At 40.6% G+C, this 23,667-nt stretch overlaps 1 protein-coding gene across 12 annotated transcripts in view; it reads left to right on the forward strand.

The window, feature by feature from the left end:
- The window catches only part of LOC140205111 (anoctamin-9-like), a 141,144-nt gene that overhangs the window by 62,282 nt on the left and 55,195 nt on the right, over window positions 1-23,667 (forward strand). For 10 of the 12 annotated variants that reach the window (XM_072272305.1, XM_072272307.1, XM_072272308.1 and 7 more), the window contains exons 13-14: window positions 4,108-4,272; window positions 20,049-20,085. In XM_072272305.1, coding sequence (XP_072128406.1) covers window positions 4,108-4,272; window positions 20,049-20,085 — 202 coding nt within the window. The remainder of the gene's footprint in view (window positions 1-4,107; window positions 4,273-20,048; window positions 20,086-23,667) is intronic. The other 2 variants (XM_072272310.1, XM_072272317.1) reach the window with 1 other exon arrangement.

Raw genomic sequence — 23,667 nt, forward strand, 5'->3', positions numbered from 1 at the left:
GCTGCCTATCATCTCCGTCATGCTTCCGCCTCCTTCTACTACCCATTGTGTTTTCCCCTATTCCTTCTTCACCTTTCCTGCCTAACACCTCCCGGCTTCCCCTCCCCCACCTTTTTATCTTTCCCCTTACTGGTTTTTCACCTGGAACCTACCATCCTTCTCCTTCCCACCTTCCCCCACCTTCTTTATAGGGCCTCTGCCCCTTCCCTCTACAGTCCTGACGAAGGGTTCTGGCCCGAAACGTTGACTGATCGTTTCCATGGATGCTGCCCGACCTGCTGAGTTCCTCCAGCGTGTTGTGAGTGTTGCTTTGACCCCAGCATCTGCAGATTATTTTGTGTTTACGGTCACCAGGAAGACTGTGATCTCATCTGATTGCAGCAAATATGATTGCCATCCAATGTTACAGTGAAATTTTTCACTGTCCACTGATGATTGCAGACTGCTGTAATCATGAGCAGACTGGACTTCACTTTTGGGGGGACATGGGAAGTTTTAATGGCATTTGTGTAATTCGCTTTCAGCCAATTGCAGGTCATCTGCATTGAAACCTAGTTTCTATGTAATAATAGTGGGTCAAAAGAGTAATGATCTTTCTTAGGTAATGTCATTTGTGCTCCCATCAGTATCTTTTTAGCAGTGCTTTTTAGCAGCCGGATATTGAAATTAGTCCAGACTGTTCCCGTTCATACAAAGATAATGCACTTTCAAGCTGTGCTATTGTAAAGCTGTACGGGGTCACTATTTAATATTAAATCATAGCAAATTTGTACAAAAGCCATTTAGCCCATTGTATCCATAAAGAAAGTAGTCCCAACTCCAGATATTAGGCCAATAATCCTGCAGGTTACAGGAGTTTAATATATACATCCATTTCTACTGTTTGAGTGTGGGGAAAGAATTCCTCTTCCTTCTAATTGCTAAACTCAAACAACTTATACCACTAACTATATTGAATGAGCATACTCAAGTAGAGAAGCTGTGCAGTATTTTAAAGCCTTAGCTTTTGGCTTTTGAACCCTCTGTTAAGAGAAATAGATTTATCCTAATTATCCATCTCCCATATACATCTACATAACACCATTATATATTTCTTCAATGTCCATTTTCCCAAAGAAAGCAATCCTACTTATTCAACCTCGTCATAATTTTCCAGCCTGGTAAAGACTTTTCAAATCTCCTATAAGCCCTATCTAGTGCAATCAATGGTTCACTTAATATCACAGAATGTATACATTCTGAATGCATACAACTAGAAATTCATACTCTTCGCAGACCCCCACAAAACAAGAACCTCATAGAATGAATCAAAGAAACATCGAAGCCCTGATGCCCCTCTCTTCCCTTCACATGAGCAATAGAAAAAGCGTTGACCCCCCCCAATTTGCACTAGCAGAAACACCGAGCCTCCCCCCCCCCCACCTTGCAACCAACAGCAGAAACTTTCCAAAGTGACCTTGATCCTGAGACCCTCAAAACTACAGTCCATAAGCCAGCACTTTGGTATCTCAGACAGGCTTTCTGTGGGGTCGCTCCTGCAACAACGAGAGTGAACACCAGCAACTTGCTGTTTCGATGTTACAATCTCCTGCATTGCTTCTCCAAACCCGTCTTGAGGACTGACAGGCTCTCACTCTCCATCAAGAGAGAGATTGCTCAAGTAGAGAGGCTTATCTCCAACAGCAGCCAGAGATTAGCAAACACACCACCTACTGTCTTAGGGTTCCAGTTTCGATGTTTAAGTTTCCCATGATGCCTCAGTCAGCAAGGAACCAGAGGGCTCCTCCGTGACTTCTGACCTCCCAGTCCTGAGAGCGAACATCTTCCAGGCTGTTCCTGGAGATAGCAAAGTGCTAGGCTGCAGGGTTGGTCCAAAAACTCACTGCTAAGAACCATAGTTCACAGATTATAGATCACAGACTCTGACAGAACCCTAACCACCTTGAAAAGAAAAGAAAGACATAAAAGGAGAAAAATAAGCTGTTTTGTGGACGAACTAGAAGAAAGAGCCTGGATCTACAAAATCCACTGGCACCATCATATCTTGTTTGCAATTGTTGTAACAGAATTGTAGCACTACTTACATCATGGCTTAACTGGCCTAGAAGAGCATACAAGGGCACTTGGAAGATGGATGAATAATGCTAAAATTGTGAAGTTATTGAATTAAGGTTGATTTAGTGAAGTTATTAATCATTTTCTTTTTCACATTTTTGACTTAAGTATTATGATTGCGAGGCGCTTGAGCTGAAGTATAAATTTCAAAATAAGTGTATTGTCGAAGTACGTATAGGTTACTATATAGTACCTTGAGATTCATTTTCTTTCAAGCAATTACAAGAAAAAAAGGAAATACAATAACATTTACAGATAACTATATGTGCAAAAGAAGACAAACTGCAAATAAAGTAACGAGTATAAGTGTTAATCTGGTTCTTGTGACATAATTATAGAATGTGCACCAGTGCATGGAATCACTTTCCAAGTGATGAATTAAGAGAGTTATCCAAGTACTGTTGTATTGATATGCTTGCAGCTACATGCTTAGCAACCCATCAAGAATAACCAAGTGCCCAGCTGAAACAGTTTGAGGCTTACCCAGAAGATGGAAAAAAAACTTCTGCAACCATTTCTCATTCATTTGAAAAGCCTTAGCACACAACATATTCTTTGAAGCAATGGCTACAGAGACTCAAGGGGCTATTTGGCCTTTTGATGGACTATTATCGTGTAGTCTGTATCTGTTGTTGCAGATACACTAGCCTTAGACACCTCTAAGGTCCAGGAAGAAGATGGTGAATTGACCACTCTTGCTCGAAAACGGCTTCTTGTAGTGATATTGAATTACTGAGCTCATTCATCAGAAGATCTGTTCCAAAATTCTCTTCCTTTCTTTCACCTCGACCATTTATTCAACTACATGTGATGCACTCTTCAGTTTCTACTCCCTCGTTCTCCTACGGTCACTGCATTGTCTCCTGAAATCCATCCTCAATATGCCTGTAGCCATCAGTTACTATTAAGCAATTTGTCAATTAAGAGTGAGATACCTTCTCTTCAGTCATGCATATGCACATTTTTGAGTGGTTTCAAAGATCTGTTGCTAATATATTACTTCTTGCAGGAGAAGAATAAAAAAATAGCTTCAAGCAACTGGCTGCTAATCAAAGAAGTAAAGCATGCCTGCACATTATGTTATCTCCTTCACTTTGGCTGCTGAATGCTGATTATGCTCTGGATTATTAGGAAGAGATGACCATTTTGATGGTGAACAGTCAGACAACTTGTCCTTTGCAAACACCTTTTCTGAAATTAGTGCCTTGTACTTCGAAGCCAAATTAGAAATATGAGCTTCACGTGACAAATCACTGGGAGTGTGTAGTAATAGGGGGAGGGGGATAGAATGCTTCAGGTATCAATTTACCAGTGAATGAAATAACATTCTGCTATGGAGAACTTAGAACAAAAATACAGGATTCTGGAGGTTGTTGGGCATTCAAAGAAAAATGGTAGATCTATTAGGCAGCAGTGGTATGACATAACTCTGTAATGGAGAGTACAAATTTGGATATCCCTTCACCTATTGCAAAGCTACAAAGCTCCTCTGTCTCCATATGTTTATTCAATATGCTTTTGGCAATAAGTTGTTTGAGTTATCTAGGCAGCCACCAAAATAATGAAAGGATCATACAACGATTTCTTGCATCTTCATAATTTAAAATATTTATCTTGTGCACTCTGAGAACCTACAGCAAAGCCCAAAGCAGTGCTTGTCTAGCCCAACTGATCATCTCAGCTGCCCATCATATTGTTGCCTCAATGCATCTTATATACCTATAAATATGCACAGTGCAATTGCATTTTAGTTAATTTCATTCCCCTGGATTTTCTACTTAATGGGCTCACTCTGTCTACTCTGCATAATCCTACCTTCCTTACATTTGTCCTCATTTTACATTTTTTTTTGTGTATTGTGTTTAATATTGCAGGAACTGATAAGCTGCTGTATCTATTCAAGTAATACTATATTGGTATTCTATATCCCCGCTGCAACTACCTCAATATTGTTCATGTTTGCTGATAACTCTATCTTCTGTTATTTTACAGATCGTTATTATAACCTGTATTGCGTTTGGCATTGTTGTATTTCGAATTACTGTTACTGTCTCACTATTGAGAGCACCATTGGCTGTAGTGCGTGAAGGTGCTCAATTCTTGGCTGTGATGATTAGTGCTGTTTTGCATTTCATCACAGTTCTAATCATGACCAAGGTAGGATTGAGATAAATTAGTTTGTATTGTCTTGAATTTAATTTTAAGCTTTTGACTATTTCCATCATTAGACTTAAAAAATAGACTTCAATATTCAGTTGGCATCTGAAGGTTTCTGTCAGCAGACACATATGTCTAAATTTGGAATTTTTTTGTGTCTTGAAAGCAAGCTGGAATGGCAAATACAACCATCTGCCATTTGGGGAAGGGTTACTAGTCACCCAGTTATTTAAAATTCCAAAGGCACAATGAAGAAATTTCACAGTAGAAAAGCAATGCCATAATATGTAACCAAAAGACAAAGGAGACCATGTTAACTGAAAATAATACACATTACTAGAAGTAATTATTAGGCATTCGATTGGGATCAAATATCCTGGACCTCATATCCTGCATTTAAAGTTCTAAAGAGAAGCAGATAGTAATCTTTGATTGTAATCTTTCAAAATTCTTTAGATTCTGGAAAAATAACAACAGTGCATGTCAATAATAACAATTGCATGTCAATAAGGAAGGAGAAAATATGTAAGGAACAACAGAACAATTAGCCTGCTGTGAGTTATTGTTATACAGCACAGAACAGGCCCTTTGGCTCAGATTGTCCATGCTTATCAAGCTGCCAACCTAAGCTAGTCTAATTTGCCCGTGTTAGCCTATATCCCTTCAAATCTTCCACAGTCATAGAAAGGTACAGCACAGAAATAGGCCCTTCGGCCTATCTAGTCCATGCCCAAACCATTTGAACTGCCTACTCCTGTCGACCTGCACCCAGATCATAGCGCTCCATACCACTACTATTGGTGAACCTATCCAAATTCTCTTAAACATTAAAGTTGAGCTCACATACACTGCTTATGCTAGCAGCTCATTCTACTCTCAAGACTCTCTGAGTGAAGAAGTTTCCTTCATGTTCGCCTTAAACTTCTTATCCTTCACCCTTAACCCATGATCTCTGGTTGCAATCCCACTCAACCTCAGTGGAAAAAGCCTGCTTGCATTTACCTTATCTATACCCCTCATAATTTTGCATACCTCTTATCAAATCTCCTCTCAATCTTCTAGGTTTCAAGGCCCTAACTTATTCAGTCTTCCCTTATAACTTAGATCCTCCAGACGTGGCAACATCCTTGTAAATTTTCTCTGCACTCTTCCACCTTAAACTAGGCCTCATCAACATCTTATACAACTTCAACATAACATTCCCATTCCCATTCCGATATGTCCATCCATGGCCATATCCATCCTCTACTGTCACAATGAGGCCACACTCAGGTTGGAGGAACAACACCTTTTATTCTGTCTGGGTAACCTCCAACCTGATAGCATGAACATCGATTTCTTGAACTTCCAGTCATGGCCTCCCCTCTTTCACCATTCCCCATTCCCCTTTTCTTTCTCTCTTATCTTCTTGCCTGCCCATCACCTCCTTCTGGTGCTCCTCACCACTTTTCTTTCTTACATGGCCTTCTGTCCTCTCGTATTAGATTCCCCCTTCTCCAGCTCTGTATCTTTTTCACCAATCGACTTAGCAGCTTTTTGTTTCACCTATCACCTTGTGATTCTCCCTCCCCTCAGCTTTTAACTCTACACCTCATCTTTTTTTCTCCAGTCCTGCTGAAGGGTTTTGGCCCAAAGGGTCAGTTGTACTCTTTTCCATAGATGCTGCCTGGCCTGCTGAGTTCCTCCAGCATTTTGTTTGTGTTGCTTGGATTTCCAGCATCTGTAGATTCTCTCTCGTATGCCTTCTCTTGTACTCAATATATTGATTTATGAAGGGCAATGTTCCAAAAGTTTTCTTTACGATCCTATCTACCTGCGACACCACTTTCAATGAATTATGAACCAGCATTCCCAGATCTCTTTGTTCTACCACACTGCTCTGTGCCCTACCATTCACTATGGAATTAAAATGGGCAGCCACTGGAAGACCCCGCTTTTACTGGTGGACAGAGCGTAGGTGCTCAATGAAGTCGTCTCCCAATCTACGTAGGGTCTCATCGATATACAATGTCGCACCATTCTAGAAGTTAATTCAATATCTTCTGTTGGAATACCACTATTGCAGTATATTTCTGTGATAAAAGCCCATTGGCATCGAACATTTAGTACCCTGCTCTGCTGTGCTCCACTCCTCTTGGGGTTTTAAATGCCATTCAATGAGAGTGGACACTTAACTGCTGATGTTTCCCGAATCCATAGTGATGTTTTATGCTCAGTGGAAGCAAGCAGCCTTCTCAGGGCGTTATTGATCACATGTTGGGACAACAGGATCCCTAAGACATTCATCTCTCTGTTAGATAGGATCACTCTGGTACCCTGCCCCCCCATCCCATATTCTCAAAAACCATGAGGCCAAAGTCTCCCCAGCCTTCTGGCTGTACCTATCACCTAAACTCGTTAATTCCTTAGTAGAGAATTCTCTGAACTCTGTTGTGTTGAAGTTGTCCATTATACTATTCCCCACACATTCCTGAGCTTCCTTCCCCTATCCCTCTTGAGAGGAAGAAGCTGCTGGCTGATACCCCTGCACAGTGCGTGTGGGAATGCGTAATCACTGGCCTGGCCTGTGCTGTTTTGGATACACAAAGGAGAGAGTGATCATCTCGTGGATTAAACCGAGACATCCACGCTACTCTCTCTTACTCATTTTCATCATCCAGCCAGATATCCCCATCTCCCAGCACAACAGTAGGATCATCACCCCATCTCAACATAGCTCAAACCTTAATGGGATCAGTAGGCCCTTCGAGCTGCCTTTAAATTCTTTACAGTATTCTCATTAGCCAACAGGCTTTCTGCATATTCATCTCTTCTAACTTTGTAACCCTACTCTGCGCCATCAATAATGATTCACTCAGAAAAATACAGCACTGACTGAGATCTTCCAAGTCATTCTTAAGACTCGCTGTTGTTTTATACCGATGGCTTACAATTGCGTCAAAGAGCCAGAAAACATCCCACGGTTATCTTTTCTTTTGGGAAAACCCAATGATTTAAGTATAGAAACAATCTGAAGTCCTGTTTCAACCCCAGTGAAGTCTAACTGTTTGACCAATCTTCCGGCATCCCATAACCCATCAGTAAGCTAGCAAGACTTCCAAAGCCTGCACTATTATCTGTCCACCCTGGGACTCTGCATCTCTCATACTGATGTTCCTGTCTTTTAAATAATCTCTTAAAAATGCATTTCAGCTCAAAAAGCCATACCCTGCTTGCAGCACCAAATATAATGTTAAATCAGGTTGATGGGTCTGGCAAGTGATACAGAAAACACTCTCAGCGAATAGGTATAATAATCATTTATTTACAAACATTAAAGATATGATTAAACATTCATGTTCCCCAAGTCACAGACACTACAAAGCTGAATATTCAACAGACATACTTAGTTAAAAGTGCACGTAGAGAATACCTTCTCAATCATAATGTGCATCCTTGCCTTAAACAAAGGAAGAAGAGAGCAAGCCCCTTCCATGTGTTATTTTATATACCCAGGATGTTTGAAACTATCTAACCCATCCATCCAATGGGAAAAGCAGCTGTAGTTTCTAAACTAACCAATCACAACTGAAGTGACTTTCGACAATCAGAATAAGGCACGTCCCCACATGACACCATTGTGCTTCTACAGAAGTTTGTCGAAGTTTGTCAAAGTTTTGGCTGACATGTTGAATCTACACAAACTGCTGAGAAAGTTGTCATGCCTTCTTTGTGAAGACACTTGCTTACTGGTCTTAGGGCAGAACCTCTGATGTGTTCACATCGGGGGAATAGATTTAGGATGGAGATGAGGAGGAACTGCTTTTCCCAGAGGGTGGTGAATCTGTGGAATTCTTTGCAGTGAAGCAGTGGAGGTTACCTCAGGGAATTTATTTAAGACAGGGTTGGATAGATTTTTGCATAGTAGGGGAATGCAGGAAAGGCAGGTAGGTTGAGATGAGTCCATGGCCAGATCAGCCATGATCTTATTCAATGGTGAAGCAGGCTCAATGGGCCAGATGGTCTATTTCTACTCCTATTTCTTATGTTAATGCCAAGGAATTTAAAGCTGCTGACAATTTCCACCTCCATTTAGTTGAAGCTACCTTCTGATCCTTGCAGTGGATGAAGCCCTCAAGCTGGAGCACTCTTGTCAGTAGATGGGGAAAACAATGTCTCTGTGAATCAGTGTATAGCAGTCTCTTGTGTCTCTTTAATATAGCAATCTGAGTGAGAGGTCTTCTGTCTTATTTTCTAATGATTGCACATTGGCCAGGAGGATGTTTCTCAAGCCCTGACACTTCAGTCTTACCTGAAGTCTTCCTTAGCATTCATGTTTTTGGGTCAATGGAGTGTTCCCTGATGATTCCAGTTGCTGTTCTCACCTTCTTGGTGGTTTGCTCTGCCAAATCTGAGAGGCCTGTCTTACAACTGTAAGATCACAAATCTTTTTAAATGGCTTAAGACATTGTTCTATACTGCAGATTTCAGTTTTCAAAGCTAAGAGTTGAAATATTGTACCGTGGAAGTTGACCATAAAATGTCACCACTCTTTCTACCTGCGTTGTCCCTTTCAGGTAACTTTGTACTTTTATCCTTGGTCTCACTCTTCAGCAGCACTCCCCAGGGCCATGCCATTTACCATGTATGTCATGCAGTTGTTTAATTTCTAAAAATACATCACTTTGCACTTACCCAAGTTAAATTCTATTTGCCCACTTTCCCATTTGATTAAATCTTTTTATAAGCTAAGGTAACTTCTTTCTGTGTTCACTATACTACCAATTTCATTGTCATTCTCAAACTTACTAATCATGTCAATCTCATTCACAATCAAATCCTCAGTGTATATGATAATTATCAGAAGACTCAGCACCAATCCCTGTGGCATACCACTGTTCACAAAGTTCCAGTCTGAAAGCCAACCCTCCACTACCACTCTCTAACACCTAGTAAGCCAACTTTCTACCTCGTTGGCTAACTTACTCTGAACCCCTGTGATTTAACTTTATGGAGCAGCCTACCATTCAGGAGTTTGTCAAAGGCCTTACTAAAGTCCATAAAGACAACGTCTACTGCCCTGCCATCATCAATCCTCTTGGTCACCTTTCAAAGTAAAAATCAAATTCATGAGGCACCATATCCCACTCACAAAGCCCTGTTGACTATCACTAATTAATCCTTACATTTCCAAATGCAGAGGAAGTCTGTCTCTCAGAATCCCCTCCAATAGCTTTCTTACTACTAGTGATAGGTTCACTGGCCTGTAGGCTCACTGTCTTATTCTTGCAGACCGAATTAAATAAAGGTACAACATAGCCACTGGCTAGTTTTCTGGTTTATCATCCATGAGTATCAAATGTACAAAATTCTCTGCCAGAACTCTGGCATTTTCTACAGTTGTTATCCACATCAACTTAGGATGCACCTTTTATGGAATTCAATACTGTGAACACCTGTCTTGTAACGTTGACATGCTTCAGAAAATTTCTTCCCTGAACATACTAGTTTACCTATCCTTCTCCATAGTAAACACAAAGAAGAGGTATGTTTGAAGACCTCATCCAGCCCCCATGGCTCCAAATATAGTCAATCATACCGATCATTAAGGGGACCTATTCTTAGTTACTTTTTGTTCTTAATATACTTATAGAATCTTTTAGGATTCTCCTTCATCTGCCAGGGATTTCTAGCTGCCTACACTTGATATGAACCTCCTTTTTCTTGATTAGAGCATCAATAACATTGTCAGCTAAGGCAAATCTTCTGCTAGCCTTGCCATTCATCTTTCTGGAAAATTCTCACAATGTTTTTTAAAAGCCTCCCTGACATCTTCTTATCTGCTTACTGCCTTTCCTAATCATTTGTTGCAAGTCCTTATTTAATGCCATCAAAATTTGCTTCTGCTCACTTCCCCCGCCCCCCAATTTAGGATTTTAGTTTGTGGACCATTACTATATCATGAGTATTTTAAAACTAATAGAATTATGGTCAGTGGTCATAAAGTGCTCACCCCCTGACGCATCAGCCACTTGCCCAGCCTCATTACCTGAGGGGAGATCGAGTGTAGTTCCTTCTCTGGTAGGTCCATATATGTGCTACTTCAGAAAGCTTTTCTGATGCACTTGGCAAACTTTGTCCCATTTAAACCCTTACCACCATGGCAGTCCTCATTAATATTACGGAAGTTAAAATCATCTATTTCTACCAATTTCCCTAACTATTTACTCATAAGTTCTGCTGACCCGAGAGTATAATTCCATAAAATGATCATTCCTTCTTATTTCTGGGTTCTACCCATTGACCCTCACTAGAAATTCATCTTATAATATCCTACCATGATATTCATCATGATCAATAATGCAATTCCCTCTTCACTCTAACATCCACCTGCATCGTTCTTTTGGCATCTGTACCCAGAACACTGAGCTGCCAATCTTGCCCATCTCCCAGCCGTGTTTCTGTAATAGTCGGAACCTGCAATCCCATGAAACAAGTTCACCGTCTTACTTGTCAGACTTGTTACATTAAAACAATGCAGATTACCCTCTTAGATCAGCTATTCTTCTCTTTCTGCCTTGCTCCCGCCCATCCTACTTGTAGTACTTGTTTGTTTTATCTTCTATATTTGTTTCGGCTTTCTCATTGTCTATACTACTATTTTGGCTCCTAACCTTTTGCAGCACTAGTTTAACCCGCCCCCCCCCCCCCCCCCCACCACCACCAAGTAGCTAATCTTTCTCTGACAGGATATTGCTCCACTTTCAGTTCAGGTGCAATCCTCTCCTCTTGTACACATTTTGTCTGCCCCAGACAGGATCCTAATGGTCCAAGACCCTGAATTCCTCCTTCCTGTAACAACTCCTAAGCCACACATTAATTTGCCTCCTATTCCTAATCTCACTAGGGTAAGAATAGGAGACAAATGAATGTGAGGTTCATTGTTGTCAGTTTATGGGCAACCTACTATAGGAAAGATATTATTAAACTGGAAAGACTACAGAAAAGATTTACAAGGATATTGCCAGGACTTGAGGGAGAGTTTAGGCCAGGAGTTTATTCCCTGAGGCATAGGACACTGAGAGACTATCTTATGGAGGTGTATAAAACAATGAGTTTGTCACCAAATTCATCAAGACCTGTGTGGATGACTGTGTGCGTTTGAAAACATACCATACTTACCTAAACTAAAAGCCATGGATGAACAGGAGATTCATAGTCTGCTGAGGGCTAGATCTGTGATATTCAAGAACAGTGATTCAGAACTTTACAAGGCTCAGGCAGGACCTACGGAAGGCTGTTTTGATTCCAAGATGGAATCAGGAGCGTGTCAGCTCTGGCAGGCCATTACTTCCTACAATCACCCAAGACATACAGGTGTCCCCCGCTTTTCGAACGTTTGCTTTACGAAACCTCACTGTTATGAAAGACCTACATTAGTACCCTGTTTTCGCTAACAGAAGATGTTTTCACTTTTTTGAAAAAAATCAGCGCGCGATAAAAATTAGCGCGTGCCCCGAGCAACTGCTCTCCCCCAGATTTGGAACGGCATTCTCGCCGGCATTACTTAAACACATGCCTGTGAGCAGCCGTTAGCAAGATGAGTCCTAAGGTAAGAGAAAAGCCTCAAAGAGCTCGTAAGGGTGTTACACTTAGCGTAAAACTAGACATAATTAAGCGTCTCAATCGTGGTGAACGAAGTAAGGACAACGTGAGTTTGGCTTGTGTAAGCTAACAGAGATGATGTTGAAGAGGTTTTGGCATCACATGACCAAGAACTGATAGATGAAGAGCTGATGCAATTGGAAGAGGAAAGGATAACAATCGAAACTGAATGCAGTAGCGTAAGTGAAGCAACTGCGTGAGATTTTCGCTGCAATGATAAAGTACGACTTTAATTTTGAAAGGGTACATAGGTTTAGGGGATAATTGCAGGATGGTTTGAGTGCTTACAAAGAACTGTATGATAGGAAAATGCGCGAGGCTCAGCAGTCAAGCAAGCCTTCCACATCAACCACAGCAGACGACGAACCTCGACCTTTGACATTGAGGCAGGCAGTCATAGGAGAAGATGAGCTGCCTGCTCTAATGGAAACAGATGACACCCCAGTGTCCCACCACCCCAACCCTCAGGCTGCAGACAGATACCGATTTGCAGAGAATGCAGCAGTAGTTGGGAGGCACACAGCACATCTTTAAGAAAAAAGCCGGAATAAACATGCTAATTAATTAGGTGTCGTAATTGCACGTAATTGTCGGCCCAGATCAGAGGTGATGCAATCGGCAATCGCCTCTGATCTGGGCCGACATTTATGTGCCGGGCAGCACCTAATTAATTAGCATGTTTATTTTGGCTTTTTTCTTAAAGATGTGCTGTGCGCCTCCCGGCTACCGCTGTACACCCTGCATGCTTTGCGGACCGGTATCGGGTCGCTGCCCGGAGGGTGGGGGCCAATGCACCACCCAACTTGCGACGACTCAGCCTAACACGCCATCATCAGTGTGCTTGGCGCTGTCCCAATTCCCGTAAGTGATACTACACTGTACATACATTATTTCTACTTTATATAGGCTGTGCATTTTTACGTGTTATTTGGTATGATTTGGCAGCTTCATAGCTTAAAAGTTACTGGAGAAAGTGTTTTTGCCAACAGCGCTTGCGTGAGATTTTCGCTACGGAGATCTGTGCAGACAATCGTTGTAGAGAAGTATTTCTACTTTATATAGACTGTGTATTTATCATATCAGTCCTGCTTTTACTATATGTTACTGTTATTTTAGGTTTTATGTGTTATTTGGCATGATTTGGTAGGTTATTTTTGGGTCTGCGAATGCTCGCAAAATTTTTCCATATAAATAAATGGTAATTGCTTCTTCGCTTTACGACATTCCGGCTTACGAACCGTTTCGTAGGAACGCTGTACCTTTGGATGGCGGGGGAAACCTGTTCATATATATATTTGTAGTGTGGCGCGTAGCCAAGTGGTTAGGGCATTGGACTAGCGATCTGAAGGTCATGGGTTCGAGCCTCGGCCGGGTCACCTTGAGCAAGATACTTAACCACACAATGCTCCAGTCTACCCAGCTGAGAATGGGTACCGGCAAAAAATGCTGGGGGTTAACCTCGCGATGGACTGGCGTCCTGTCCGGAGCACGGGGAGTCTCGTACTCTCAGTCGCTTCACGCCACGGAAACCGGCATAAGCACCGGCCTGATGGGCCACAAGGCTCGTGACAGACTTTAAAAAAAAATATATATATATATATACACACACACATATATATAAGTTAAATTAGTAGTGTAATATATACATATATATAACACATACATATATAATTGTGTGGCATGCAAAAGTTTGGGCACCCCGGTCAAAATTTCTGTTACTGTGAATAGCTAAACAAGTAAAAGATGACTTGATTTCCAAAAGGCATATTTCTTGAATATTTTAAGCAAGATTGCTTTTTTATTTCCATCTTTTACAGTTTCAAAATAACAAAAAAGGAAAAGGGCCGGAAGCAAAAATTTGGGCACTCTGCATGGTCAGTACTTTGTAACACCCCCTTTGGCAAGTATAACAGCTTGTGAACGCTTTCTGTAGCCAGCTAAGAGTCTTCCAATTCTTGTTTGAGGGATTTTCGTCCATTCTTCCTTGCAAAAGGCTTCTAGTTCTGTGAGATTCTTGGGCCGTCTTGCATGCATTGCTCTTTTGAGGTCTATCCACAGATTTTCGATGATGTTTAGGTCGGGGGACCGTGAGGGCCATGGCAAAACCTTCAGCTTGCGCCTTTTGAGGTAGTCCATTGTGGATTTTGAGGTGTGTTTAGGATCATTATCCTGTTGTAGAAGCCATCCTCTTTTCATCTTCAGCTTTTTTACAGACAGTGTGATGTTTGCTTCCAGAATTTGCTGGTATTTAATTGAATTCATTCTTCCCTCTACCAGTGAAATGTTTCCCGTGCCACTGGCTGCAACACAAGCCCAAAGCATGATCGATCCACCCCCGTGCTTAACAGTTGGAGAGGTGGAAATTCTGCACCCTTTTTTCTCCAAACATACCTTTGCTCATTGCGGCCAAAAATTTCTATTTTAACTTCATCAGTCCACAGGACTTGTTTCCAAAATGCATCAGGCTTGTTTAGATGTTCTTTGCAAATTCCTGATGCTGAATTTTGCAGTGAGGACACTGGAAAGGCTTTCTTCTGATGACTCTTCCACGAAGGTCATATTTGTGCTGGTGTTACTGCACAGTAGAACAGTGCACCACCACTCCAGAGTCTGCTAAATCTTCCTGAAGATCTTTTGCAGTCAAACGGGGGTTTTGATTTGCCTTTCTAGCAATCCTATGAGCAGTTCTCTCGGAAAGTTTTCTTGGTCTTCCGGACCTCAACTTGACCTCCACCATTCCTGTTAACTGCCATTTCTTAATTATATTATGAACTGAGGAAACGGCTACCTGAAAATGCTTTGCTATCTTCTTATAGCCTTCTCCTGCTTTGTGGGCATCATTTATTTTAATTTTCAGAGTGCTAGGCAGCTGCTTAGAGGAGCCCATGGCTGCTGATTGTTGGGACAAGGTTTGAGGAGTCAGGGTATTTATAAAGCTTTGAAATTTGCATCACCTGGCCTTTTCTAACGATGACGTGAACAAGCCATAGCCCTAACAAGCTAATTAAGGCCAGAGACCCTGGTAAAAGTTATCTGAGAGCTCAAATCTCTTGGGGTGCCCAAACGTTTGCATGGTCCTTTTTTTTTCACTCTAAAATTGTAAACAAAAATAATACACTAATCTTGCTTAAAATGTTGAAAATAATGTTTCATCTTTAACTTTATGACTTTTGCAGATCAGTTCATCTTCTACTCACTTAACTATTCACAGTAACAGAAATTTTGACTGGGGTGCCCAAACTTTTGCATGCCACTGTATATATATTTTTGTGTGTGTTGTATATGTATTATTGTAATTTATAGTTTTTATGATGTATTGCTATTTACCACTGTCATAGAATCTCCTGTCTGCCCCCTAATGTTTTTTCTCGATTAAAAAAAAACCTATCTCTGACATCTCCCCTAAACTTTCCTCTATTCACTTTAAAAAGGATGTCGTCATCTGGTATTGGCCTCTTAGAAAATCCATAGCTCATTCAGCCTTTCCAAATAAGACATGTTCTCTAATCCAGGCAAATCTTGGTAAACCTCCTCTGCATGCTCTCTAAAGCTTCCACATCCTTCCTATAATGAGGCCATTAGAATTGAACACAGTAATACAAGTATGGTCTAACTAGAGTTTTATGTCGCAGCTCTTGAACTCAGTCCCCCAACAAATGCAGACCAATACACCATCGGCCTTCTTAAACATCATGTCAACTTTCGAAACAACTTTCAGGGATCTATGGACTTGGACCTCAAGATCCTTCTATTCCTCGACACTGCTAAGAATCCTGTCATTAACCTTGTACTCTACCTTCAATCTTTTCCAGATTGAACTCCCTCTGGCGCTTCTCTGCCCAGCTCTGCATCTTGTCTATATCCCATTGTAACCTGCAACAACCTTCTACACTATCCACAACACCACAGGCCTTCGTGCCATCTGAAAACTTACAAACCCACCCTTTCATTTCCTCATCCAAGTCATTTATGAAATTCACACAGTAAGTGTTCCAGAACAAATCCCTGTGGAACACCAATAGTCACTGATTTTGAGACAAGTTACACTACACAAACTGCCACAATCTATCTTCTGTGGGCAAGCCAATTTCAAATCCATGCATCCAAGTTTCCATGAATCCCATGCCTCGTGACTTTCTGGATGAGCCAACTACGGGCAACCTTGTCAAATGCCTTACTAAAATCCATATACATGCTGCTGTACCTTCACCAATTTGTTTTGTCACTTCCTTGAATGACTTAATCAGGCTTCTGAGGCATAACGTGCAGATGCTGGAAATCCAAGCAACACACTTAAAATGCTGGAGGAACTCGGAAAGCCAGGCTGCATCTGGGGAAAAAAGTAAACAGTCAACATTTTAGAGCAAGACCCTTCATCAGGGCTGGCAAAAAAGATGACAAGTTAGAGCAAGAAGGTGGGCAGAGGTGAGGAAGAAGTTAAGGTGGTATGTGATAGGTGAAAACGGTAGAGAGGGAGGGGTGAAGTAAGGAGCTGGGAAGTTGATAAATGAAAGAGAGAAAGGGCTGGAAAAGGGGAAACCTGATAGGAGAGGGGTAGAAAACCAAGGAAGAAAAGGAAGGGGGAAGACACCAGAGGGAGGTGATGGACAAGTAAGGAGATGAAGTGAGAGATGAAATAGGAGGTGGCAATTACTAAAAGATCGAACATTGATTTCACAAACTTCCAGTAATTCCCCTCCCTTCATCTTCCCCATTCCTGTTTTTCTCTCTCACCTTATCTCCTTACCTGCACATCACCTCTCTCTGGTGTTCTTCCCCTTTCCCTTTCTTCCATGGTCTTCTACCCTCTCCTATCAGAATACCCCTTTTCCAACCTTTTATCTCTTTCACCTATCAACTTTCCAGCTCTTTAGTTCACCCCTCCCCTCTCCCAGTTTCACTTTTCACCTTTCACCTATCATCTACCACTTTGTACTACTTCCTCCCTTCCCCCAACTTGCTCTAACTTCTCATCTTTTTTTTTCCAGTCTTGATGAAGGGTCTCGGCATAAAATATCAACTATTTACTCTTTTCCATTGATGCTGCCTGCCCCGCTGAGTTTCTCCAGTATTTTAAGTGTGCTGTTCCCTCACAAAGTCATGCTGACTATCCCTAATCAGGCTACTTCAAATGCTTGTAAGTCCTGTATCAAAGAATCTTTTCTAATTTTTTGGCCACCACTGGCATAAGACTCACTGGTTTATAATTCCCAGGATGATCCCTATTATTTTTCTTGAACAATGGAAAAACCATTTGCCATTCTTCAATCCTCTGGTACTACTTCTGTAACCGTCATCGACAATGCCCCAGCAATTTTGTTTCTCATTTCCCATAGTGGGGTATATCCCATCCAGCCTGGGGACTGATCTAACCTAATATTTTTCAATAGCTCCAACATTGTCTCTTTCTTAACCTCAACATGCACCAGCACATTAGCCTGGGCTATGCTGACCTCACATCAAGGTCCCTCTCACTGATGAACACTGAGGCATAGTATTCATTAATGACTTCCCCTACCTCCTCCACCTCTAGATGTTTCTCCCTTTATCCTTGGTGTCCTTTCCTCACTGTCTTCATCCTCTATTTCTCCACATAGGTGTAAATGGCTTGAGATTTTCATTAGTCCTAATTGTCAAGACTTTCTCATATCCCCTTCTAGTTCTTTTAAGTTCTTCCTTAAGCTCATTCCATTCTACCTTATAACTCTCAAGAGGCCTGTCTGATTTCTGCATCCTAAGTGTGCTTGCTTTTTCCTCTCGACTAAACACATCACATCTCTTGTCAACCATGGTTCCTTCACCTTATCATCCTTTCCCTTTCTCAATGGAACAACCCTATAAAGAATCCCATGCAAGCCTCTCTTTAATCCTCCACATTTCTGCTATGCTTTCACTGAGAACACCTGTTCTCAATTTACGCTCCCTAGTTTTTGCCTAGAACTATCATAATTAGCCCTCCCCCAATTATACTTTTCCATAACATCTGTTCCTATCTTTGTCCATGGCTGTGCTAAAGGTCAGGAAGTGGTGAACACCGTCTTTGAAATGCTTACCCACTAAGAGGTCTGTCAATTGACAAGTTCATTCTCTAATACTAGATCCAATATGACCTCTTCTCTAGTTGGCCTTTGTCAGGAATCTTCTTGGACACACATAACAAATTCTGTCCTAGCTACATGTTTTGCACCTTGTCAAAATGTGCCTACTTCTACTCCTCAGTGTCCCTGTTACTATTGGGGGGGCTATAGATTACTCTTAAAAGAGTGATGCTTCCTTCTTGTTTCTGACTTCCACTCACACTGTCAGTGGATGCTCTGTCCACGGTGTCTTCCCTTTCTGCAGCTGTGATATTATTCTTATTAGCAATGCACTCTCTACCTCCCCCTCTTTTATCTCCCTGTGTATCCTACTTGAAACATCTAAACTCCGTAACATCAAGCAGCCAGACCTGCCCTTGTGATTGCCAAGTCTGAGTAATAAGTAGGATGATATAGTTCAGAGATCAGTGTTCCATAATGGAGGGGGAACCACAGGTTAGGAATAAAGGAAATATACCAAAGGCATATGTTTTGACAATCTCTTCACTTGAACAGATATGAGCAGTTGTAGAGAAACCAGGAGCATAAGAATCCTGGTAGTAAGCACAGTGACAGGTGTACTTGAAATAACCATGGAAGTCATTGGGTTTATAACTGATATTGGTCAGGATCTCCCTGAGAACACTTTGTCTTAGAAGGATTCTATTCTATTTGCCTACTTCTTTTCCTCACTTCCTCTATTTGACAATGTTTTGTGCTCTTGGTAAATAATAAACTTATTAATTTATTATGACATAGGATGTCTTTTAACTCAAAGTGGCTCCCATCAATCCATTTATATTTCACTGTAGTCCTGCAACTTGCGACTGCTTCTCATCTCCATCAAATCCCCCTTGCATTCCCTACCCGACGGGTAGTGAACAGTAACTAACTAATTTAATTGTACATCTTTGGAGTGTGGGAGAAAACCAGAGCACCCATCAAAAACTGAAGTGATCACAGGTAAAATGGACAGAGTCCACACAGATGGCACCCTGGGTCAGGATCAGACCTCAGTCCCTGGAACAGTGTGGCGGTAGAATCAACTGCTATGTGAACTGTACTTTTCTTTCCCTTAATTTGAGTATCTACCTGCACAATATTTAGATGGCTCTTTACTGTATTTTTTCAGCTTCACATTCTACTTCCATATCTGTGATGCATGACAGAATTCTTGACAGTATTTTTGTCCTGTATTCAACCATTCTTCCCCATTTCAGCAATTAGAGAGCAACAGAAGAATATAGAAATTTTGAAAGTTGAAGGTGTAGGTGGTATGTCCCTTTTAGCCAGCTGTACCATTCAGTGTGATCATATTTGATGGTCTTCACTGTACCTTGTTCCTACCTTCTCTCCATATCCCTTGGTCATGTTAACATTTAAGATTATAAGTATATTTTAAGAAGTGGCATTTGCCTTCACAGTAAGTATTTAGCGAAGCCTGTTGCAGAGTGCATAAAACCAGATGGAATATGTAGAATTTATTGGCCATATTTCAGCTCTAATGAAAATTTAAAACATTAAATATTTTTGCTCACAGAAACAGCCTGACATTGAATATTTTCACTTAATTTCTGTTTTGAATCAAAACTGTCATTATTAATAGGGGAATATAGTTTACAAAAAGTAATTTGTTCTACCTTGATCTATGTTACGTATGTTATGAGAGATTTAGTGAAGATTTTCAAAATCACAAGAAGTTTTGAAAGGGTGGAAAAAGAAAAATAATTTTTATTATTAGGAATAGGAATCAAAAGATGCAAATTTATGGTAAGCATTATGTTTCCATTTATTGTCTTGAATAAACATACTGAATGGAGTGGGGATGAATAATTCAAGTGTAACTTTAAAAAAGAGGGAAATGGGTAAGTACTTGGAGAAAAATATAGGATTAGGGACAAAAAATGAGTAAGATTTAGCACATAGGAATACTAAGGAGCTTGAATAAATATGATGACTGAATGTCCACTTTAAATGCTGATTATTCTTTGATTCTATAAAATTTGTATTTTCCTCAAAACCTAAGAAACTGACTGATGGTATTTCATGTTACAGGTCAATTACGTTGTTGCAAGGAAACTTTGCAAATTGGGTACGTAATGTATATTTTAAAATTCATGCATTGTGGTTCCAAAAATCAATGTTACGATATCTTTCATATCTGCCACCTTTGTGTAACTGAGAGATCCTATATTTGTTCAAGATGTTGAATGAAGATCACACTTCTCCTCAGGCTCCTATCCTGGACAAGTAAGAAAATTGATACAAGAATACTATAAAAATTATAGATCTTAATCAGGGACCCTATTGAAACTTCTATCTATACCAGTTGCACCATGGGGCAGCTTTGTTTCCATCATTTGCATTTTGTGGAAGAATAAAAAAATTTTCCTTATACAACTATATTCTAAAACAATGCTACTTTAGGACATGCATTTAATGTGGGGGAATTTAAAGATGTGAAGGACAAGTATTTTGAACATAAAGTGGTAAGTGCCTGGATGAGGCTGCTAGGGATAGTGCTGGAAGCAGCTACAATAGTGGTGTGTACGATCTATGATGGACAGTTGGAAACATTAATTTCTAGGGAATGGGGGTGGGATATGGATCATGAACAGGCAGATGAGATTTAGTTTAATTCACATCGTGTTCAGCGTGGATACTGCAAGCCAAAGAGCCTATTCCTGTGTTGCACTAGTACATCATTCTTTATTCTAGTATATCAAAATCTGGAGTTCTCCTTTAGGTTCTACTGCAGTAAATAGGGCATTCTGAAAGAATCTCAATTTATTTTTGGGAAGACAGGAATCCACCTTTGGTTTAACAGAGAATGCAATACGAGCATATCTCAAAATACATTCTTAAACATTATGACTTCTAAAATAGTATTCTACATTACTGGAAAAATCAATATTTAGTGTGTAAATATGTAAATCTCAGTTACAATGCAACAATTGTGTTCAAGAAATTGAAACATAGAAAACCTACAGCACAATACAGGCCCTTCGGCCCACGAAGCTGTCCCAAACATGTCCCTACCTTAGAAATTACTAGGCTTACCCATAGCCCTCTATTTTTCTAAGCTCCATGTACCCATCAAAAAGTCTCTTAACAGACCCCATCATATCTGCCTCCACCACCGTTGCCGGCAGCCCATTCCACACACTCACCGCTCTCTGCGTAAAAAACTTACTCCTGACATCTCCTCTGTACCTATTCCCCAGCACCTTAAACCTGTGTCCTTTTGTGGCAACCAATTTAGTCCTGGGAAAAAGCCTCTGACTATCCACATGATCAATGCCTCTCATCATCTTATACACCTCTATCAGGTCACCTCTCATCCTCCGTCGCTCCAAGGAGAAAAGGCCGAGTTCACTCAACCTGTTTTCATAAACCATGCTCCCCAATCCAGGCAACATCTTTGTAAGTCTGCTCTGCACCCTTTCAATGGTTTCCACATCCTTCCTGTAGTGCGGCGACCAGAACTGAGCACAGTACTCCAAGTGGGATCTGACCAGAGTCCTATATAGCTGCAACATTACCTCTCAGCTCCTAAATTCAATTCCACGATTGATGAAGGCCAATACACCATATGCCTTCTTAACCACAGAGTCAACCTGCGCAGCTGCTTTGAGCATCTTATGGGCTTGAACCCCAAGATCCCTCTGATCCTGCACACTGCCAAGAGTCTTACCGTTAATACTATATTCTGCTATCATATTTGACCTACCAAAATGAACCACTTCACGCTTATCTGTGTTGAACTCCATCTGCCACTTCTCAGCCCAGTTTTGCATCCTATCAATGTCCCGCTATTACCTCTGACAGCCCTCCACACTATCCACAACATCCCCAACCTTTGTGTCATCAACAAACTTACAAAACCCATCCCTCCACTTCCTCATCCAGGTCATTTATAAAAATCACGGAGAGTAAGGGTCCCAGAACAGATCCCTGAGGCACACCACTAGTCACCAACCTCCATGCAGAGTTGAACTGAATATTTCTTGTGAACTACCATCAATGTTAATCTCAGAGTTGACATTTAGGACAGGTGTAGATTATATTTATTGTGTCACCTTCTTCAGAGCTTAAATTGGGTTGTGTTCATTGTTCCCTCTAAGCTGTGCACGTGCACACACGTTTTTCAACCAGCGCACAAAATAAATTAATGTGCGCACAGAAGGTTAGTTACCTAAAATAATGTAGTAATTAATCATTATACTTACTGAATATAATCTTTTAGCTAACTGTTTCTGTTAACTAGTTAGTCAGTTTTCAAATACCTCAATGCACGGCACTAATTTACGTCACCTCACCTATCCTGTTCCGTTTTGTACAGCTGCATCACAATGGCAGCCATCTTTAGTGGACAGTGTTCATATCGTAAAGTTTACAAAGATCTTTTCAAATCCTGTAGATAGAAAAAAATATTGATTTACTATGTCGAATTCAAAAGAAGCAAAGGGCGTGAAGTGCAAAAGAACTGTAAATTTGTTTAAAGTTGAATGGCTTAACAAAATAGTAGAAACTGCTACACTGAAAGCTCATGAGGTCATGAACATTCAGCTATGAGAAATACTTATGTATGGTTCGGAAAATGGAGTTATGTGTTTATATTGTCGTGATGCGAAAGTTGCTGGAGAATTTGCTAGTGGAAAGAAATGGGATGATATTCGGAAACTTGACTTTTTGAAGCGTAATTTGGCAAGCAATTCGCATTTGGACGGTGTACAAAAGCTCAGGCAACAGAACCCATCATTACCCGTTACAGGAGTGCTACACATGTTATGGTTGAGTGCAGATGAGCGAGAGCGAAAACGATCAAACCCAGAGGAGATCAAAGTTGAGGTACAAGAATGGTCAGCTTTTGATTTCTCTGCAATTGCAGATTGTGACTTCACATTTGGTGATGAACAAGTTAATGCGTTATGTCTAAAATATCATGATTTTCTAGCTGAAAATATTGTAATAGACAGTTTAATGATTTCAAATTTTCCGTGCAAGAAAAAATTAAACCCAAACAGATTTCAAACTTTGCTCAAATAGTGGCATTTGTACTTCAAGATGAACAGTTTTGCAACCTTGCACAGTTGATGCACATTGAGGGAACCTTTCTTGCGTCTACTGCGGACTGTGAGCGAGGTTTTAGCCTAATAAATCAACTCAGAAACAAGTTGAGAAACCGTTTAGGTGACTGTCATTTGGATATGTTAATGAGAATCAAAAGCTATCAATTGGATGGAAGTTCTATTAGTCTAGATAGAGTTTACAAAGAATGGGTAAATGCCAAAGACGGGAGAGAAGAAATAACTGAGTGACTTAAATATGTTAGTTATTTTGTTGTTATTCTGTGCAGCTTTATGTTAAATATTTTGTAAACCTACATAAACTGTGCCGTGCGTGCATTCAGTGCACACTTACTTTTGTCACAGGAAAAAAATTTGCACCACATAATATTTTTGCGCACACTGACTAATAAAAATTAGAGGGAACATTTTTTGTGTTGTTTTCATTGTCCCTCACAGAGAAGCATGTTTTGTAAGGGTTGTTAAAGCTGTGCAATTTGAATTTATAATTTACAACCACTTGTCTGCAGCAAAGCACTTTGGAAAACAGCAGCTTCAAGAGGTTGCCTGAACTTTGAGTAAATTCTATTGCCTATTTTACATTA

The sequence above is a fragment of the Mobula birostris genome, chromosome 11 (genome assembly GCF_030028105.1).
Source record: "Mobula birostris isolate sMobBir1 chromosome 11, sMobBir1.hap1, whole genome shotgun sequence".
Classification (NCBI taxonomy): Eukaryota; Metazoa; Chordata; class Chondrichthyes; order Myliobatiformes; family Myliobatidae; genus Mobula; species Mobula birostris.